The sequence below is a fragment of the Pseudonaja textilis genome, chromosome 2, assembly GCF_049901715.1.
Source record: "Pseudonaja textilis isolate UNSWEBS1 chromosome 2, rPseTex1.2, whole genome shotgun sequence".
NCBI classification, from domain to species: Eukaryota; Metazoa; Chordata; class Lepidosauria; order Squamata; family Elapidae; genus Pseudonaja; species Pseudonaja textilis.
Genome location: NC_141991.1, coordinates 72,035,663 through 72,057,745, shown reverse-complemented (window position 1 = coordinate 72,057,745; position 22,083 = coordinate 72,035,663). Strand labels below are relative to the sequence as shown.

Below are 22,083 nucleotides of genomic sequence, written 5' to 3'. Positions count from 1 at the left end.
ATGTTTGTAGGTTTATGTATCTGATAGAGTAAATTATAGTTCATTTTACCTGATGCTTTAATCAACCTGTTTTAAGGAGCTACACGTTTCCTCATTGTCCATTGACTTTTTGGTGCTTTTGTCATATTTATTAAAGATAGGTTTCAGGAAAAAATAAGCTGAAAAAAGAGTTTCAAAGGTACTAACAGAGTATTAATAAAATGAACATACTGAGTGCTAATGGAAACTATGCTGAAGAAACAGTAGAAATATGTTTCATATTTATCTAATTTACATTTTCTAGACTGGCACACAATTTTCTTTTGATAGTTTATATTATGCATTTCCCACAAAAGTATGAGTTAATAAAAACTTAACACAAGAATGCTTTATGTTGAAAAAAAAAGATTGTAAAGATATTTGTATTAGTGGAAGTGTATAAAATTTGTATTAAAAAACATTACATTTTCATACGTACATTTTATGCAACTTTTTAAAAAAAGGTTAGAAATTGGACAGAGGAAATTAAAAACTGAGAGGAATAAACTTAATTAATTCACCTACCCTTTGCAGGGAATAGAAGTATTAAATTAAACACATATCCACAAAAAAATCAATGCATCTTCAGACAGAATTCATACTTTGTGACAAGCCAGACAGGGGTTTGTTTGTTTATAGCTTAATATGCACAAGCAGCTGTCTAAATGTAGCTTATTTAGGAAAATATATTAAAAATATCATGGCATAGTGCCATATGCAACCCAGGTAATAGTAAGATATTAGAACTTTCCATCTTTTCTTTTTGAAGCTTATTGGAGGGTTCTGTTGCTCATTCTGGTGTATAGGTATTCACCTATATTGCTGAGGTTTGATATATAGAAATGTTGTTGGTATATAGAAATGTTGTTGGCATGGATGCAAGTAAAAAGATTTGGGGTGAGGAGGTGTTTCTTTCCAGCAATTAGCAATCAATGGAAGGTGGCCCTGACCTTATCAGAAGATAGAGGCCTGGATTTTTAGCTTTTGTTGTTCACATTTTGAGGTATTAACTTGTGGCCACAATAATTAGGAAAAAGGGTGATTTATTGTTGAATTTTGGCAGCAAAATATTGGGAGATTGATGAGGCATAAAAACTTGTAAGAATTACGAATTAATGTAAGTTCGACAATTAACCAAAAAAAAATTGTATTTATTTAGTATTAGTATTTACATGGTAGATGTACCAAAATTCAAATATCAGATTATCAACCTCTGGGTTCTTTTTTTTCCCGTCCCCTCTTTTGAATGATGACTGTTTCAAGACTGGCTGAAAACTCTTCTGTTTTTACTCAAAGCCTGCATTTATCTTTTCAGTGACAACAATGTGTTTTTAATTCTACTCTTCTTTCACTGTTTAGTTGGGTCCCATCTGCTTGCTCGTGATTGGAATCATCGCAGTACATTGCATGGACATCCTTGTTAAATGCGCTCACCACCTGTGCCAGAAGTAAGAGGGAATTATGACAACTGCTATCTCTGGAAGAAAATGATTGTGATTATAAAATAGCTGAAATAACAAACCTAGTTCTTTTGATAAAGCAAAATATACAGCAGGGTATAAGAATTAGCTTATATTGAAGGCATGGAAATAATCATGTGGGAGAAGATTACACAATCCTGTTATGCTTCATTAGCTGTTGGAATGGCTTCAGATTACACACTCTGTTTTCTCAAATGCTACTAAAATGAATAAACAAAAAAATGATGCTTGAGCCACCTATTTAGAAAATATACAATTCATCTGTTTTCAGAGCTATTTCCATCCCTGGGAAAGCATAGACTTTCCTTGGTAGATCTCATGCAGAAATAAAATAGATTTCTATTAAGAAAACCTAGTGAAGTTTGGTTTAGAAAGCTAAATTGGGCAACCCTTTTGGGGGCTGAGGGTGGGACTTTAAATGATAATTGAATTGCCCAAAAAGTCTCATGCTTTTTAGGATGGTGTTCTTTTCTCTTGAAGCATCCGATGGCGCCAGAATTAGAATGACTCATTTTGGAGAACCTGTAATTAATTAAAGCTCAGTTGACCTTGATATTGAAATACTACAAGCACTCTGTTGGATTACATTGTATCTAAATTATGAATCACTTACCTATAGACCTTAAGTCGCCTGCAACCTCAATATGTGCTATTCTAGAACTCTGCCCAGTTTTCTGAATGATCATTAGATTGCTGGTTTCCAGATTGCCTTCAATAGCTAAAAAGCAGCATTTGGTCCTTATCAGCTCTTCATCAGATTGATCAGCAGACTTGAGGAAAAGTGTGCTTCCAGTTTTTTTTTTCTGTAAGATGGTTGAAAAATTGACTGGATTGCTAATGGCAACAGTATTCCATATTGGTATCTGAGAAGGAAGGAGGAAATCTTAATTGTTTCTTCCTTCTTCCCAGTGACCCAGTTCAGGAGTCCTGGATTCCTATTGCTATTATCAAAGTCATTGGCAAAAGGGTAGGCTAAGCATCTAGAGCAATGCAACAATGCCCCCAATAGCTGTTTTGCATCAGAAGCAGTGTGGCAGCAGTTTTTGGGAGTAGAACATTCTATAAAAAACCTTTTATGAAATGCAGCTGACTTCATCACAAAAGTTTATGCCTGTTAATAAAACTTGTTAGCTGGAGAAGGTGCTACCAGATTCCTGATTTTTTTTTGCCCCATAGACTAATGCATCTCTCTTTTTACAATGTTTGCCTTTGCTCTATTTATGTAATATGGAAGATTCTAATGTATGCAGAAGTTTCTACTTCTTTTCTATACAGGTAAAAACTTGTGATATTGATTTTTTTCTCTGCACGAGAGATCTCATTGTCACATGAAACAAAATGAAAAAGATCAATAGTTAGCAGAGAAGCAGGCAACATTTGAAGTTTCAAGATACAAGATGTGTAGATATGCCTATTTGGTGCTCTAAACATTAAACTCCACACTACATGCATGAGAATATCACAAAAAGAAAATGAGAATTATAGCCACTGCTGTTAAGCATGCATAAATATTTGAAATTTCTCTGGGGGTTTGTTTTTTCCCTCATCATTTTCTTTTGTCTTGTGCCATTATTGTGTTTCTTATATTGTTCTTTGTTTTTTTAAATATTTTAACAATTGTAAACCACCCAGAATCATGATTTACAATTACAGAGCTTATAGGACACCATATAAACATATTATTGTTATTTTTGTTGATCCTGCACTGCACTGCACTGTTTCTACTTTGTCAGGTGTTGCCTAGTTCATTGAAGTCTCAACATGGATGGACTGAGCTGCTGTGATAGAATTAGATACGTATAAGGTTTTTATAGCCCTAAATCAGTGCTGCTGTTTTCTTATATTCCCACTGTCATGATACATAGCAAAACTTTGTTTTTCTCAACAGATGCCTTTTCAGAAAGCAGATTAATCACTTTTCTCCTTACTATTCTAAATATCTCTTTTCTTTTTTTTAATAGGCATCAAAAACCATTTCTGGACTATGGGGATGCTGTGATGCATGGGCTAGAAGCTAGTCCCTTTTCATGGCTCAGAACTCATTCTATCTGGGGAAGGTACTTATCTTAATTACAACTGTGTTGTATCATCTATGGCAGGGGTGTCAAACTCAAGAGTGCTTGGATCTGGCTCACGGGGCCACCCTGGAAACAGCGAGGGTGGCCTGTGGTGCCTCTGCCAATGAAAATGGAGCTCAGGTCCTCCCGAGTCCGTTTTTGCTGGCAGAGGGTTGCTGGAGACTGTTGCAGCCAAAAATGGAGCTCGGGAGGGCTGCGCGTGGTGCTAGTGAGCTCTATTTCGCTGGTAGAGGGTTGCAGGAGGTCCTCACAGCCAGAAATGGAGCTTGGGATCCCGTCTTCACTGGCAGAATACCAGGGCCACCACAGGTATTGCCGAAATGAGTGATGTCAAGCTGGCCACGCCCACCCTGGCCACACCCACCCTGGCCCCCGGAGGTCAAACACAACCCTGATGTGGCCCTCAATGAAATAGAGTTTAATATCTCTGATCTATGGTGCTCAATTTAAATTGTCCCTTAAAATGGGCCTAACTTTTTTTTCTATGCTGGTTGTGAATTTTATGAGTTGCATTTGCAGTGCATAGGAAGGATTCAGATCAGGGAAGATTGATTTGGGTCTTTCAAACCAGACAAGATTTCTTTAGGTCAGGTTACTGCCTCCATTAAGGAGTTTGGGATCACTCACTCTATATTTGACTAAACTGAACCAACTGTTAAATTTCTTGCCAAACATAAACTATGAAGGTCCCAGTTGGGTGAATATACAATTGGCTAAACCATACCAAGCGTATTGTTTACAGAATTGAGATCTTGCAGATTGAACATAATAGTGTAGCATCAGACATATCCAAAAGCTTACTTGAATTCAAGTAATTACAAAATAATCAAATTTCCATTTTAAATGTTTTGTGGAATTTTACTACTGAATTTTATTACATCGCAATTTCGGCAAGGTTTTTGAGAGCAGGTCTAAACTACTTTGAAAAATTCATTGAGAAAAATAATACTATAGTGGGGGGAAATTTTTACTTTGCCAGTAATCCTCACACAGCATGAGTTTGATTTGATTTGATTCATTCTGTCTCTGGTTGCATTATCAGATGTCATTTTGCCAACTGAATTTTTAATTTTCATTAAAATTGAGCACTATATTTTTAACTGGACTTTGTATCTTTAGTTTTAGTTTACTTTATTGTAATTGCACCTTGTGCAACGAAATCAAACACCATCTTCAGTGTACTTCATGACTATGACCATGACTAGAAATATTTCAGAAGATTGAATTTGATACATCAGGAAGGTTAAATATTTACAACTGTTCATCTTGCCTGCTTACAATATGTCTTGTTTTTTAGGTACCTAGTGGGTTTTTTCTTAATTCTTACTCAGCTGGGATTCTGTTGTGTATATTTTGTATTCCTTGCTGACAATTTTAGACAGGTAAGAATCAACAGAATGAAATGTGTTATAATATCCAAAGCAAGTATTGCTAAAAATTCAAGACCATAAGCATTGTTCTAACTTTACCTTTTTCATGTAGCTGCTTTCATGCTCTCTCATGTAGCTCTTTTCATATACCTCTTTCATATGTATGGCAAGAGACTCATGGTTGAGTCTCTTGTTATTATAAATTATATGTATTCTGCTGCAATTAGAAAGACTGTGAACTAAGATATTTCCCAGAAGCAAAACAAACACTCCTATACTTGGACCAAGACAAAAGGAGAGCAAGTATGGTATAGTATTAGAATAGGACTGGGAAGATTTAGATTCAAGTACATTGTCTGGTACAAAAGGATATTTTGTGCCAGGCACCATCTCTCACCCCTACCACCTTATAAAATTGTTGTTCTGGGGAAAACCAAGAACAAAATTCTGTGTATGCTACTTCTCTTAGAAGAATGGCAACATATACATCCAACCAATAAATTAACTTGTAGAATATTTTCATTAAACTTACAAAAGATGAGATGCATTTTTCTCAAATTTGTTTTTCACTTGTCATCTCAGATGTGCTTCCTTCGTGTCTTGAGAAATCATAAAAGATATGCTGGATTCAGTGGTATTAATCTTTGAGGGAAGCACAACACAAAAGTGCCACCGTCTTACCCAAGGCTGTGTTTTCTCCTGTGGAATCATTGCTGTCTGAATTTGAAAAAAATATTTTCATTTATTTTGACTGAGTTTCTGATTTCCTGTCAGCCATTTACATGATAAATCATGAGACATAAGTCAACAACTCGATTCCATATTTGAATATACTATAATGAGTTGTATACCCTGGCAAGCACTTCTCATCCTGATCTAGATACCATAAGTTTAATGTTTACTAAATGGAGCCAATGTCTCAAGCAGATTTAATAATAAGTTTGCACTAAGGCTTAAGCCAAATGGAGTCATTTTATGTGTTTAGTTTTATGAAGTATTGAAAGTCTGTTCTGATACATCTTTTTTGTTTTTTTTAGAGAGGGCAGGTGGTGCCCTCTTACATGGGGATTCAGAACCATCTGTTCCTTTTGAACTAATATCTGGGTATGAAATCATGAGTGGTATTCTATGAGAAGTGGGAGTCAAAGCCCATGTTTTCTTAGCATCATTGCATTTGTGCGTGCTTTGTGTTGTGCTACTTACTTATGATCACACCTTTAAAGTACTTGGAGTGTACAAACTTTCCTTTGTAAATCCTACTTAATTAGGGCTGAAATTAGAATTTATTTTATTTATTTATCAAATTTCTATACTACCCACCATACTTGTGTGACTCTGGGTGGTTTAGAGAAGTTTTCTCCACCCTTTGACCTCAAGTGTATTGGATTAACTCTCATAATCCTATATCCTGTGTGATGAAGCCTTGTAGGACTTCTAAGCAGTACCAGATTGGCACAATCTGGTTGACTACAATTTATAATCACTTTATGAATCATGTGAATAGACAGCTGGTTCATAAGCAATTTATTTTTATCTTTATAATTTCTCAGGTAATATCTGCTGCCAATGGTACCACCAATGATTGCGGAGTCAATGAAACTGCTCTGTGGGCTCCAACGATGAGCTCTCAGTTATATATCCTGTCCTTCTTACCATTTGTGATATTGCTCGTCTTCATCCAGAATCTCAAGATTCTTTCCATTTTCTCTATGGTGGCCAATATTCTGATGTTGAGCAGTTTGATAATGTTATATCAATACATTGTCCGGGTATGTATAAAACTGACTCCTTTCAGAATCTTCTTAGCACTTGGTGCTGCTGTTTTGTTGGTTTTGCATTAATAATAATAATAATTCCATGGTGAATGAAATATGCTATATATTTAATAAGGATGTCCGTGGTATTGTGTGGAAGAAATATTTTCAAATACAGATATAGTGCCTTTGTGCTTTGTCATTTAAATGTCAACTTAGGTTAGGGAAAAGGAAAGGCATGATCATATATTTTAAGTTTTATTTTATTTTTATTTTATTTTAGTTGGACAGTCACGGGGGTGAAATTATGATAAAAAACTTTAGATGAAAAGTTACCCTGAAAAACAACTTGAAAGGACAAAGTAAAGATCTTGCTGGGTGAACAAAGTAGTACATGCAAATAAGTGAAGGGCTCTGGGTCAGGAAGGATTGAAGAAAGAGGAAATACTTTTTTTTAAAGGTTATGAATGGCAGAATTGAAGGAGCAAATATCATATGTGAAGAGATCGAGTGAGCCAAACCCAGCCCATGAAACAATAAGATGCTTGTTTTGAGGGTAGAATGAAAAAAACTCCATAAAGAGATTGATTTTTTTCATATACAAATGGGACAAGTTAATTATTTTTTATGGTAGACTTTTGCATCTGAGGGTTAGCATTTCATTTAATGAGGGAAGAGTATAGTAAGAAAGGTTTTGGTAGCTGGTAGAAGACCACTTGAGCATTGTATTCTCTTGTTTTCAGCAATCTATGAGGTTCATAGATACTAATGTGTTTAAATCCAACACTTTCTTAATGAGAAGTCAGGGAAACAATAAAAGTAGTTGAGTTTCCATCACTATTGCCTGAGAAGTTGAATAGTAGCAACTAGTCAATGTAAGGCTACCATGTAAGAGGTATTCTTGCAATTTTGATATAACTGCCATCTCTGTAAGGTTTTATTTTATTTATTAAATGTATATGCTGGCCATCTCTCTATCAAGTGACTCTGGGCAGTTTATAGTACTTTACATACATTTGTATTTTTCCTCAGCAATGTATGTTTTGCTGTATTTCTAGATTTAAAAAATGTTATATCCACATAATTGCCCAGAGAGTTTTGTAAAATTGGGCAGGATACAAACACAATTGAGCAAGAAATTATCAAGTTTGGACTGCAGTTCCCACGAGGTAGTACCATAGATAGCAAGGCTTTTATGAGCCCTGGGTATGGTAATTCTATCAAATAAGAAGGTATTAAGATTGAAAAGGCTGGTGTAGAAAATCTGAGTGAGGAGGGTTCTTTTTTGCTTCCATATAAGAGAGTTTCCTAAATTTGCAACTGCCTCTTGTTGGAACCCCTTAAAGATCCTTTGCTTTTCTTCCGTATAGGACATTCCAAATCCTAGCGATCTGCCTATGGTTGCTGCCTGGAAAACAATGCCTCTCTTTTTTGGTACAGCCATTTTTGCCTTTGAAGGAATTGGAGTGGTAAGTCTTGCCTAGAAAATTAGGTTAAAACAGGGGTGTGCAACCTTGGCAACTTTAAGACCCATGGACTTTAATTCCCAGAATTCCCCAGCCAGTAATTCTGGGAGCTGAAGTCCACAGGCCTTAATGTTCATTTATTTATGTTGCCAGGGTTTTCCTGGCTTGGAATCTTGTTTTGCTAAGAATTGAAAATTAACTTAGGTTTGGTAGATTGTCAGGTGGCATTTAGCATCCAGAAACTTTTAGTCTTCAAGGCATTGAACATATGAGAAGACCAAAAAGCTGTCAACATATTTTTTTATCTATATTTGAATGAGAATCTTTGTATCCTTTGGCAGCATCTGACCAGTTTCTACCTGACTTTATAATGGCTCACAGCTGTTCTGGGATCAAACACTGTTTTATGTTGAGTTTTCTAACTTAGAACTCCCATGTGGAACTCTAGTTAAAATGCAACATAACGGTGTACATGAGTGATCTTATCTTATATAGCTCTAATCTTTTGAACATATCTAGTTTGATCTATTGGAATAAACATGGAAATGTTTGATCCGTTCTGTTCCTTTTTCCTTCTCTCTGGCCTAGTCATTTTTGTCTTTTATCTTTCAGCAATTTAAATCCAATTTGCCATAGGGGTAATTTTGTTTTTTGAATGATTGTTGCTATTGTGAGACATTTTATTGGATTATGCTATGCATTCAAGCAATGAAAACAAGAGTAGAGCCCTTTATTTATTTAGCATATGGCACGTGTTAGCCAGGGATCATCGAGGTGGCTGGCTGCCTCTGTGAAAGAAATTTTTTTGGGCAGTGTTACTTTTACCCGCAGGACTTCTGAATGCCGGAAGGCAATTGGGGGAGGCTCCTTTCTTGTCCCTACATAGTTTATTCGCTCACAAGAATTGAGCCGCCGAACTGCTGACCTCAGTGGTGTGCAAGCCCAGTGTCTTACCATGTGGCCCCCAGTAGAGCCCTATCAAATGCTTATTAGGCCTCAGTCTATGCACTGACTTCAATTATTTTGCACTCTTGCTATAAGAATCATAAAGACAATTTCTGAGGATTCAGAGGAAGACTGAGAACAATCGGTTGTGAGTGCAAAACTGTCAGATGTGATTGAAGGTGTCTGGAATATCTAATAAAGTATTAGAAACTAAGCCAGTTCAATAAGTTTTCCTACCTGAGGCTCAGCAGCAAATAACATACCTTGCCTCCCAACTCATCATTGCCAAAGAAACGTAGTTAAGGGCCTCTTTCCTTTCCTGACAATGTAAATACAGCAACAAATATCATGTTTCCCCAAAATAAGACCCTGTCTTATATATTCTTTGCCACCAAAAAAGCACCAGGTCTTATTTTCGGGGGATGTCATCCACTGACTAACCTCACTTGTGTGTCGCCCTTGGCCTCCTTTTTGCTGTCAGAGGCCTTCAGGAACTACTTCTTCTGCAGCCAGGAAGGCTTTCCTGAAGGCCTCTGCAGCCAATAAAAGAGCTCCAGATCGATCTGGAGCTTTGTTATCAGCTACAGAGGCCTTCAGGAAAGCCTTGCCATCCTTGCTGGCTGCAGAACAAATGGGCCAGCAAGGCAGGTGTCGTGCTATGCAAGGCCTGGCTACAACTGTCCAAAGGTAGTAGGGCAGCTCCACCCCATCATCCCCACCCTAGCTTAATTTTACCTGTGCACTCGAGTGGGCAGAATCTTAATTAGGGCTTATTTTGGGGGATAGGGCTTATATTGGGTGCACATGTAAAAATCAAGCTAGGACTTACTTTCAGGGTAGGTTGTACTTTCGGGGATAAAGGGTAACAATTTGCTTTCCTGTTGTGCTTTCTGGTATCAATTCCTGAGAGTTCCCTGCTTTACGATAGTACTAGCTTTAGGGAAGATTTTTTTTCTCCCAGGAAATATGGGGAAAGAGATAAAGTGTTGGTAGAAACTTCTTTGCTTGGATTTTTAAGAAGCCAGTGGATAACTTTATTTGAAGCTTACATCTGATCCAGTCAAATACCATAATTTAGTGCAGAAAGACTCTGCACTAGTCTTATCTCAAAAACAAAGAAATTAGGGTTACACTACTGTATCTATCTATCTATCTATCTATCTATCTATCTATCTATCTATCTATCTATCTATCTATCTATCCATCCATCCATCCATCTATTGTATATCTTTTCTTCTCTAGTCAAGCAGCGATTTTTTGAGAAGACCAAATGGCATGCCCTGGTCTTTTGTGAAGAGGTTAGGTTAATTAGGAGACTAAAATGATATTCATTGACTATTTGGTTTTTTTTTCTTCTCCAAGGTGCTCCCTCTAGAAAACAAAATGAAGAACCCCCAGAACTTTCACATTATCCTGTATGTGGGAATGGCAATTGTTACCACGTTCTACCTCAGCTTGGGAACACTAGGATATTTGCGCTTTGGAGCTAACATCCAGGCCAGCATCACACTCAACCTCCCCAACTGTTGGTGAGTTGAACTGGGAAGCTTTTGTTACCAGGGAGAAAGAAAGCCGAACTATACAGGCTACTCCTGAATGAGCAAGAATGGAATTGCAGAGGTGGACGCTGAGAAGAATTTGCAAAGGTGCTTCCTTTGTAGGGAAGCTCTTAGTGTGTGTTCCCTGTCACTTTCTGTCTCATGTCTTCATTTTTTCGTCATGGCCACCATCTCTTATAGCAAACCATGTTTCTCTGTGTTCTAAATTTGACGTGCTTTGAACCGATTCAAGCATGTATCCTGTGTTTCAAATAGTGCATTTTGTACTGGGAGAAAAACTAGTGCTGCGACAGAAATATTTGAGAATGCAGAGCAGCTGTCCCCTGTAATTGTGTTAACTCTTGGGTTATCACATTTTCATTCATGATCCTGGGGACCAAGAACTAGTTACATTAGCTGACTAAGCATATTGCCACATGTAGGACGCCATTGTATTGGCTTAGAATACCTCCTTGGAAAATGTGGGCATTGATGATAATAAAGTTGTCTAGTGTAACTCCCATTCCTCATTTGTTTTCACCCATCTCTAATTCTGATGGAAACTGTGAGTACTCCAGTCTCCCTTCTTTTTTACTTCAACCACACCAGTAGGTTCTCCAATTCATAAATTATCGTATACGGATGATTTAATCAAGTTTTCATTTTTATCCATTTCTAATAGAAATTCCTAGATAAATATAACATCAAAACTGACAGGACATATTCCCAGTGCCAAAATTTTGGTAGTGAGGTATGAGTTATAGTGTGAGAAACTATAGAGGATATCAAAGAAAAACAATATTGCAGAACTGTAGGTGGGATAAAAAATGTATTTTAGATTTTACTTCATTTTTGTTTATTTTTTGTGGCCACTAAAGATAAACAGAATTAGTTCCATAGGGGAGAAAGCTTAAATTCAGGTGTTGATTCTTTATATATATATGCAAAAATATGCTGTATTATTTTCAAAACTCAGATGTAAAATAATTTTGATAATTCAGGAATGGGCAGCTATGACCCTTATTAAACTCCAGCCCCACCAACTCTAGCAATATATCTTCCAACATTTACCAACTAGCTATCAGCTTTATCTATCTCGTGATGGCATACAAGGAGTTTGATTTCTGATGAGATCAGAAATGTCTCACCATTTGAAAAAAGAAGGCTTTGAAATAAAACTTGTTGCATCACTGAGTGAGTGTTCAGTTATAAACCGGAACCCGTGCCTTTAAAAACTCATGAAGTCATAAGTAATTTTGAACAAGAACTTTAGTGGTTGTCAAAACAGGGACAGGCAGTTTTCCATAGGAATTCCTTTCACTTGTTGCTTAGCTACAAGTCCTAAAGCCCTGATTCAGGAACAGCACTTTCGTTCCTCAAGGAAGACTTACTTGCTTTTAGTTTATCTCCTCACTTGTGAGCCAGATTTCCCTAATGATCACTGGATCAGGGAGCCCAAGCATTCTCAAAGAGTGTAATCAGTGGACTACCTTCAATTTTTGGTTTGGTTTTTCACCAGGAAGCTAAGTAGATTTAATGGTTGTCTCTTGCCTCATTTTCACAGGTTGTACCAGTCTGTCAAGCTGCTCTACTCCCTCGGAATCTTCTTCACTTATGCTCTGCAGTTCTATGTTCCTGCAGAAATAATAATACCTGTGGCTGCTTCCAAGGTCCCTGAACGCTGGAGATTATGTTGCAAAGTGCTGCTGAGAGTACTCCTGGTCTGCATAACATGTGAGTGGTGAGAGTTTTCTTTTCACATGGCAGGTAGAGATTTAGCCCATGGGATGCTTTATTGCGGTAAAGATATTCTTAAGAAAATTACTGGGCTCTACAGAAAATAAAAATGTAGGCCGAGTGCAGTACAGTGCTTTTGTTTGATGAAAAATACACTCCTTACACCAGAGGTGGGGAACCATGGCCCCTTTATGACTTCAACTCCCAGAATTCCTGAGCCAGCATGTTTGGTTCAGGAATTCTGGGAATTGAAGTCCATAAGTCATAAAAGTACCATCATTCCCCACCCTGCCCTAATTCTACCCCAAAAGGGTAAAAGTGAGCTGCAAGATTGATCTGCAGTGTCTTAGTTGCTAAAAAAAACAAAAAACCCAGATGTGTGAAAAATCCTCTTAGGTTGCTATAGTGATATGGCTTGTCCAATATGGTTGCCACCTCATGACTAGAGAGTCACCCCACATGGCAGTCAAATCATGGTCTCAGAATTCCAAAGGCATGAAATTGATCACCTCAAAACATTTGAGGACCCCTGACTAATGCAATAGCTTTGTAGAGTTATTAGTAATAAATAATATTGGTGCTAGATTCAAGAATTGATTCTGAGTTGTTTACAAATTCCATCTCTGAGTTTGTACATCCTGATGGCATATTTTGTCTTGATTCAGTGTGTCTGTTAATGTCCCCATTTATTTTACCAGAAGAGTTTATTACAGACTAAAAACATACTCCAAAATTAAAGCGATGTTTATTTCATTTGAAGTTGTAGTAAAAGAAAGACTAATTACCTCAGCTGCTTGCTCTTCAGTAAGGCATCTTCCTTGACCAAGTTTTTATTTCCTCCTTTCTTATCTTTCAGGTACCCTCGCAATACTGATTCCTCGCTTGGACATTGTCATAGCTCTGGTAGGCTCCGTGAGTAGCAGTGCTCTAGCACTTATTATTCCACCCCTCTTGGAGATCTTCACCTATTATTCGGAAGGCCTGCACCCGCTCATCCTGGCCAAAGATATTCTCATCAGCCTCTTCGGTATTATTGGCTTTGTTGTGGGGACATATGAATCCCTCTATGAATTGATTGTACCAACTGTGTCCAATGCCACTGTTGCTTTGCCATGACACTATAACCTGTTTTCACTTTGAAAAGTTATCTGCAATTCGGATGGACCTTGAGTTTCCTCATAGCAACTGCTGGAACTTGGGGCTCCTCCTCGCTTTCCAAATCTATTTATTTTATAGATTCAACAAGTAAGGCTATGGTTAAAAAGGAAGGGGCTCTTTTTTAGGTCTCTTATTTATTTATGCTTCTTTTTTTGTATGGGGTTGATTTAGGAGACATATAAAAAAAAATAGGTGCTCTTTTATGATTATCCCTATCTGGAAGAAACTGAATGTCTTGCAAGCACCTTGGATTTTACTAGACTTCTGGATCAAGAGTAGTCAAAGTGGGGAGAATTAGGAGTCCCAATACTCCTCACCAGATGATTTTTATGAAGCCTTTTGAGCATCATGTTATAGTTCATTTTTATTTTCATTGTTCTTGTTCTTAAACTATTCCAGGCTATCAATTTAGAAATGATATGTCTCATTTCTAAAGTAAATTCCTCCTTTTGGATAGTTGCATGTAAAGCGAAATAGAGCTTGGGAGTAGTAGCTAACACAGAAGAAGGAAGTGGAAATGAAACTTGATGTATAATATTAACAATGGATGCTGTAAGTTCATGCTCCTATCTCATGAAGTTCTGTGTCTATTGATAATAATACTGAAACTTAAAAACAGCATCAAGCTATATAATTTATAATTCCCAGGCAACACCAATTGGACTGCATATAAAAATGGAAATAAGTTTTATATTGCTAAGTCCAGCACTCTGCCAGTTTGACTCTATAGCAGGGTTCATATCAAATTGCTGTGAAAAAAAAATATGCATGTGAGCTGGACAGGAGATTGAAAAGTGTTTTTAAAGATTTTTTTATAGTTGTGTAAACAACAGGATATTATAAACCAATTCTCTGTTGTAAGCTTTTGCTTTGTTGTAGCTTCAAGGAACATTCACAAGCGTACATTTCAAAAAATGCCTTGAATGTCATAATTATAATCCAAGTTCATGTAAACAATAATTTCACATGAGTATATATGTAGATACACTATGAAGCAAAAAGTGACTCAGATGCATAGTTGTAACTTCTGAATTATTTTGCTTCTGTATTATGGAAACACTTTGAGACCTACTTAGCAATCATAGCCAATTAGCATGTGTACATAGGTTAAATTCATGGGCCCAACTTTCACGGTTTTCTTATTTCACATATAAGAGGCCCTGAAAGGCTAGCCAATCAAAACAGATAAATAAATTGATTGAGCAGGCACATGGAGATTCTTATATTAAAAGTGCAATACACATCCTATTTTCTGTTATCTGCCTTTGTTCTCAGGAATACTGTTCTCAGAAACAGTGTTGAAATTAAATAGTTTACACAAAGGTTATTTTCAGAATTTTCTTCTGAAGATTTTAGCTGTTTCATGGCATTATTAAGTTTTTGATACTACCATTTCAGTTTTCTAAAATGATCGTATGTGTGGCTTGCCATGTGGTTTCTTCCATTTTTATTTAATTAGCCAAGAGATCTGAATTTGACTGTAACTTTTAAATTATAATTAAAATGCAATTTACCAGGAAGCAAATTTTTGTTCCCTATATTGAGTAGGGCATATTTCTGTCAGATTATGGCTTTTAAAAAGGAAGATGAGATGCATACCATTGTTTATCTCTTCCAATAATCATGATTAGGTTGTATCTTTAACTTTGTTCTTGAATAAGCCACACAGGATGAAGAAGAGAGCGAGGAATTATCACTCTTCAGATATGGCACCCAAATATTTATTTAACATGTAGGGTTTATGAAATATTTTGGAAATGTTTTGTAGTCTGGTTTTAAATATCATTGTAATGATTTATCTACTTTTTATGCATTGTTAAATGGTTATTAAATAATGAAATGAATTGTGAGTTAGCTTCGTAACCCTTTTCTCATTCTTCTGAAACTACAGATGTCTCATTAACTCTGGGATATGCTTGGGGTTTATATTTCTCTCCCTATACTGTATACCAGTAGTAAAGCATGTTAGAAAATAGACAAATATTCAATATTCTGGTCTTGGCAACGTAATGGTGAAATGTAAATTAAAACTGCTTTAAATTTTGCCAGTGAACACAGAACACTGAGACATGGGCAGAAACCTGCAGGTTAGTGGTATTGCAAGTTTTTACCATGATTAACTAGAATCTTTGCCAGATAGCCAGATTAGTCAAGAGAAAATAAAATAAAATGTGGTAATGACACATTTCTAACTTTTTTAAAAAATAAATGGATATTTTGATTTTATAATGATTACAAACAGTAGAGTTGATAATGTTATGCTTGTCTTGCAGTCTTATAATCTTATCTTGAACTGTTATAAGTGATGATGTGAACATTTCTTTATGTGAACATTAGCACTGAAACAGAAAGAATGGATGCAGAAAATACAAAAACAAGGGAACTTAATGAAGCCGCAAAGAAACATTATTGAATTTGATACTGGCTTTTTAACTTTGGGATTACCCCACTTTTCAAATAGCAAGTGCCATTAAGACCAATTTGGTAGATGTTCTTAAGTATAACCTCCATAGAAAATGCAGGATTTTAACATTTATTGATTTGTAGATTTTCCATTATTTGAAAAGCTCATTGTCGCATAATATTCTTTTGATAACATTCTGCTAGTCCCTGGGTGTTCATGGTTGATTATTAGTTGTATTAGTTGTATTAGTCACAATCACTAAATGAAATGATTTTGTTTCACTTATTTCTCAATAGATGCCTTAATATGACTTTGTAATTTATGGTTCTATAAAACTTTTTATTCGGACTGAACACTACATGAAGCATTTTTCTTGTGGGAATAGTACTACTTCTTGACTTCTAAAGAATTAACACTTTTTCCGGTCAGGATTTTAATGAAAAAAGGCTACATCAGACATTATCACTAATTATAACCTATAACATTGGCATTGTGGCTGATGGCCTTGTCTGGGTATACATGTTAAAATTGCCTGTATACAATTATCTTTTACATTTTCTCCCCCTCTAGAATAAACTGTAGCCTATTTATATGTTCTTGCACAGCAAAGAAACAGGCAGTATTGAATTATCTATATACTTTTTCTAGTAGTCTTCATAAAAGGATAAAGCTATAGCAATGGCCATATTAAGAGGTTTTTTTTATCTGTCTAGTTGTTTCTGTAATGTAATCGTCCTCCATCCTGGTCCTCCTCAGATCTCATACTGAGTTGGTAATTATGAGAACTGAAATAAACATTTCTGATTTCTCTCTCCCCAAGTTATCTTTGTCATCTAGTCTGTTCTGTAACTGATAATGGATAAAGGGGCATTTCAGTGTCTGTCAGGTCTGCTTACTTTAATTTGATTTATTTGTCAAAGAAGCGATTGCACTTCTGAAATTAGATATGTGCAAAACCCAAGCACAGCTTTGATGTTCCCCAAGCATCTATGACTATCAAAACCCCCAAAATTGACTTCTAAAGGGTGATACATGGAAGGTATTGAGATCTTTGCATAGATCTAAGAAACTGGAACACTACTTATTTGGAGAATAGATGAAAGTCCCAGCTAATGTTTCTACAGAGCTTTGGGAGCAGTTTCCAATTCCTCAAGGTTACCCTTAATTAACCACTTTGGACCTTTACCATCAATTAGATACATTGCACTCCTTATAGGGTAGCTTGGTGACACATATTTAACTATGGTGCAGAATCAAGCAAATGTATTTTGGGTAATCTAAATTTGGGGAATGCATGCAATTATCCTCAAATGTTTCTATAAGGAGTGACTATGAAGATAGGAAACAATATCTCTGTGTGTATCAAATCAGTCAATGTTTATTTATTTGTGTCTACTTGTATGTACAGCAAGCCAGTATGTACATTGGGTGTACCCAGGTGATATTATGTATGATAATGCTGTAACTGAATGATATATTTTACTGGATGTTTCATTCAATAAAATCAATTTTTTTAAATGTATTATAAGGTTCCACAGTGACTTTATTTGATTTTTTTCAGATTGCTTATAATTTGTAACCCCTAATGAAGATGAATAAATAAAGTAATAACAAGCATGCATTCTCCAACATGGTATCTGAACTACAAACTGCACAAAATGAAAGCAGCCATTGTTATTAATAACTATTCACAACTAATAAATCTGTGACAAGGCGCATCAACTGTGGGAGTTGCAGTACAAGATATTCCTGCTTGGTGCATAAGAGTATTTCAGTCAAATGTGTGCTCCAGTTCTTTAGACAGTGAGAACTTGGAATGGTGTAGTGGTTGTTGGAGCAGGACTGGAGAAACTAAAATTCAAATAGACACCCAATCCTAGAAGCTCTGCCCAACCTACACTCAAGAGGGTGGTGGTTTTGGATAAAATAGGTCTTAAAAGTATGCTTAGATTAATTGTAAGCGAGCATAGAATTTTAGGAGCCCTGGGAGCACACTGGTTAAAGTGTAGCATTGCAGGCAAACTCTGCCCACAGCCTGGAGTTTGATCCTGAGGGGCTCAAGGTACATTCAGCTTTCCATCCTTCCGAGGATGGTAAAATGAGGACCCAGATAGTTGGGGCAATATGCTGACATTGTAAACTGCTCAGAGAGGGCTGTAAAACACTGGGTGGTATAAGTGCTATTGCTATTTAGGCAAGTAGTTTTCATGTATCTTTGACTCGCATAAAATCTATTAACAGATATTTTAATCAAGAATTAGGGGTCTTCAAGAAATACAGAGTTTGATCTTGGAGCAAAACTTCCAACTCACCCACTCATTTGCTTCCATCAGAATTTGGCTATTCCATATTTCACTAAAACAAAGTTTAAAAAAACATGTTGTCATAGGGCTCACTGATATCTTGAAAAAACTTCTTGCTGCTTCAATTTGAGTCATAGGACCTGAAAAGTAAAGGTGGTGATAGTCGAATCCTCAAGGCTACATATATCCCAATTTATCATTAAAAAAATGGGCCAATGTAAATATATTTGTTTTAAGTATTAAATATTTTTTTAAATGACCACAACAGAAGAAAAGACAATGGCCAAAAGACAATGGATTGTTGTTGGGTGATCTCAGCTTATGAATGGAGGGTAACCAATCATTAATATATGAGTATAAGCATTAATAATTTCAAGCCTCAACCATCCTAAATTGGCAAATTGAACACCAAAGGCTGCAGAAAATTCTCCAATTTCTTGGCTTTTCCGGATGACTGCATTCTCCCCCCCCCCCCCATTTTAAAAGCTCCTTATGTAGAAACCTGGGGGAAGGCAATTTGTATGTTTCTCTATAAAACCTGGATTCCTGAGTGATACTCGTGGATGTGTTTTGTAAAAATAAAATGGATCCACAGATTTTTCACTGGTTTTTTGATGAATTACTTGCTCTTTCAACAAAGCTTGCTTCAGTTTCTCCGCCCCCACCCTGCTATCCCTAATTGACTTTAAATTCATTCCATGGAAGTTAGTAAATATAACATCACATGCTTTCCCATGTGGTTTACTTTCTCTGGGAACAATTTCTCGTTACCATGAAGGTTTCTTGGTCATTTTTAGATGTGGCTTCATAGTCTGGAAAAATATGGTGTAATGCAGTGGTGGGATTCAAATTTTTCACCACTGATTCTGTGGGAATGGATTGGTGGGTGTGCTTTGCGCACGCACGCAGGCAGAGGATTTGCTACTGACCTTGTCCTGCAATCCTGCACTTTCTTTGTGTCTTCAACAGCTGATGTACGGCAATCCGCTGTGTCACATGAAGCTGCTAAGCTTCAAAACCAGGAAATAAAGATCAGAATAGAGCCGGGACGGGTGGGTGAGCCCAGCAGCTGATCCTCAGAGCAGACCAGTTCACTCACAGATGATTCTCAGAGCTACTGGTTCAGTAGAACCGGACTGAACCACGACTATACCACCACTGGTATAATGAATCCCAGTAACCCAGATGAAGGCTATTGAAGATGTTGCCATCTCAAGTAACGCAGCATCAAGTATGTGGCCTATGGCCTAACAAACTGTTTCAAGACCCTTTACTGGTAACACATTGCTAGTATGTATGTGTATGAGAGTGAGTTAATATGCATGCATAAGAGACACGATGGCACAGTGATTAGAATGCAGTACTGCAGGCTATGTCTGCTGACTGCTGGCTTCCAGCAATTCTATTCTCACCGGTTCAAGATTGACTCAGCCTTCCATCCTTCTGAGGTCAGTAAAATGAGGACCCAGATTGTTGGGGGCGATATGTTGAGTCTATAAACTGCTTAGAGAGGGTTGTAAAGCGCTGTGAAGTGGTATATAAGTCTACTCTTAGTGCTATTGCTATAATAAAGTATGATAAAGGTTATATAATCCATGATAATCTATTTAATATGGCAACATATGCTTGACCATCCTGCTTAAACTGAATCTACTTAAAGAAATGAAACAAGAAGAGCATAAATAAATTCCACTGATTTTAGTGTTTCTGTTCTCAATATGACTATATTATAATCTGAGTTATTATGTAAATAATAATAATAATAACAATAATAATAATGTAGTACCTTATCCTATAAATTTCTAATGCTTGTCAAATTCTATATATTGTAGTTGTTAAATATAACAATTAAAAGAAATCAAAATAATTTTAAAAAGATGGGGAAATGACTACACTTTGAAGATATCAAAGAAATATAGCAATTTTATTAGACAATATTTGCTGCCTCACCCTCATGGCAGTGAGGTTTATATTATTTGCAATTAAATTGTATAATAATATTTCTTTTTATTTAAACTAGCCTGGATGTTGTTACTGAAGCAGTGTAGCAAGCTCAGGCACTTTTAAATCTTCATTCAGCAGCTAGCTTTTATTTTTATTGTGCATTTGTTTGTCTGCCTTCAGCTCAATGTTGACTCTTTACAACTACCTGGTCAAGTCCCTGCATTTTCCTTGTCAATATTTCGGAAATGATTTACCATTGTCTACTTATTAGGTCTGAGAGAGAGTGACTGGCTCAAGGTCACCCACTTGGCTTCATGCCTAAGATGGGACTAGAACTCATGAGTTCCTAGTTTCTAGCCCCATGCCTTATTCACTACACCAAACTGACCTTTTACACACCCCAAACCCATTTTATGGACAGGAGTTCTTTGAAGAGGCAAAACAAGGCGAAGAAATCAAAGGAATTTAAAAAAAGGATTAAGAGAAACACTGGAAGTGATAAGATTTCTTGTTCAATACAATAAAAAGGCAATCAGGTCAGCAGAAGACTTGTCTCGATGAACAATTTCTCCTACCAATGGTGCACTCATTACCACTGTAATTGAGTCCATCTACCTTGATGGTGGTTGCCTCTTCTCTTTTCTTCCACTTTCTCAGCATTAGAGCTGGGTCTTCATATAACGTGTCCACAGGAGAATTTGAGCTGGTCATTTATGCCTCAAGGGAGAAATCTGGGTTGATTTGTTCAATGATCCATTTGTTTGGGTTTTTTTTTTTTTTGCTATCCACAATATTCTCTAACACCTACGTTCAAAGGATTCAATACTCTTCATATCCTGCTTCTTTAAAGTCTAATGTTCTAATCTCTAAAGGAAGAATATTCTGTAATGCGGAGACTACAGCAGAAATAGTCCCTTCTTCTAGTTCTTGTCAGTCAATGCTCTTTGGCTGATGGGATATGTGGATTAAATCATACTTTTAATAAATATATACATTTATTACTTATTTTCATCACCATGCCTACCTATAGTGAGGGATTTTTTTCTTTGAGCTGAGCTTTATATAATTCTAATTATTTTGTTTTTGTAGCATCCATTCATGTAGAACTCTGGAAACCTTATTGTAAGGTGCTTCTAAAAAAATAGGGATGCATGTTTGGAAAATTCATCCTCCAATTATGTATGCCCAGGTTCTGCAAAATGGCACCCAATCCAAGATAACAAGATACCCACCAAGTTTTCCCATGGACACTGCTGGCAAAGTCAACATCACCTATGTCCATTAGCAGGAGAAAGAAAATAAAGTAGTGCCAATGGTCCCTCTACCTTAATCTCTCCCAGAAACAACAATCCAGTTGCCTTCTCCAAGTCACTGGATAGCAATATAATCCAACAATTTAGACAGAAATAGTGCCAGAGATGAAAATCAGACTTGTGCTATTTAAATGAAACACCAAACACTTTTGCTTAAGATTTTAGTCACATTCTAATTAAAAACACAATTAAGCAAGTGTTGGAGTGCAGTGCCATTGAATTGGTATTGATGGTATCAAGTCATCATGTAAAAATATGATGTTTTTAATCATATTTTGAAATGCAAAACATTTATTTGGATTTCACTTTAGGAAGTCAAATATATTGGGGTCATCTCTAAGAAATGTTTTTGTTTAGTTCAAAACCCTGCTTTGGGTTTGTGCATGTATGTGAACGGCCTTCAACTGATGTTCATCCAGTTATTTTCAGCATCTTTGCTAATCAAGCCTGTTTTGAGTGCCCCATTTGCTTGGCAATTTCAATCATTAGATACAAAGCTGGATAAGTGGACTAGACTCGAACAGAACAAAAAGACCTAGATAGGAGAACCAGAAAAATAATGACAATGAATCAT

At 36.5% G+C, this 22,083-nt stretch overlaps 1 protein-coding gene across 2 annotated transcripts in view; it reads left to right on the top strand.

Annotated features, from left to right (window-relative positions):
- The window catches only part of LOC113433826 (proton-coupled amino acid transporter 1-like), a 29,926-nt gene extending 12,455 nt beyond the window's left edge, over positions 1-17,471 (top strand). For both annotated transcript variants that reach the window (XM_026696630.2, XM_087924263.1), the window contains 8 exons: positions 1,378-1,466; positions 3,461-3,556; positions 4,875-4,959; positions 6,498-6,716; positions 8,072-8,170; positions 10,475-10,641; positions 12,215-12,384; positions 13,244-17,471. In XM_026696630.2, coding sequence (XP_026552415.1) covers positions 1,378-1,466; positions 3,461-3,556; positions 4,875-4,959; positions 6,498-6,716; positions 8,072-8,170; positions 10,475-10,641; positions 12,215-12,384; positions 13,244-13,503 — 1,185 coding nt within the window. In that variant the 3' untranslated portion in view covers positions 13,504-17,471. The remainder of the gene's footprint in view (positions 1-1,377; positions 1,467-3,460; positions 3,557-4,874; positions 4,960-6,497; positions 6,717-8,071; positions 8,171-10,474; positions 10,642-12,214; positions 12,385-13,243) is intronic.
- The last annotated feature ends 4,612 nt before the right edge of the window (positions 17,472-22,083 follow it).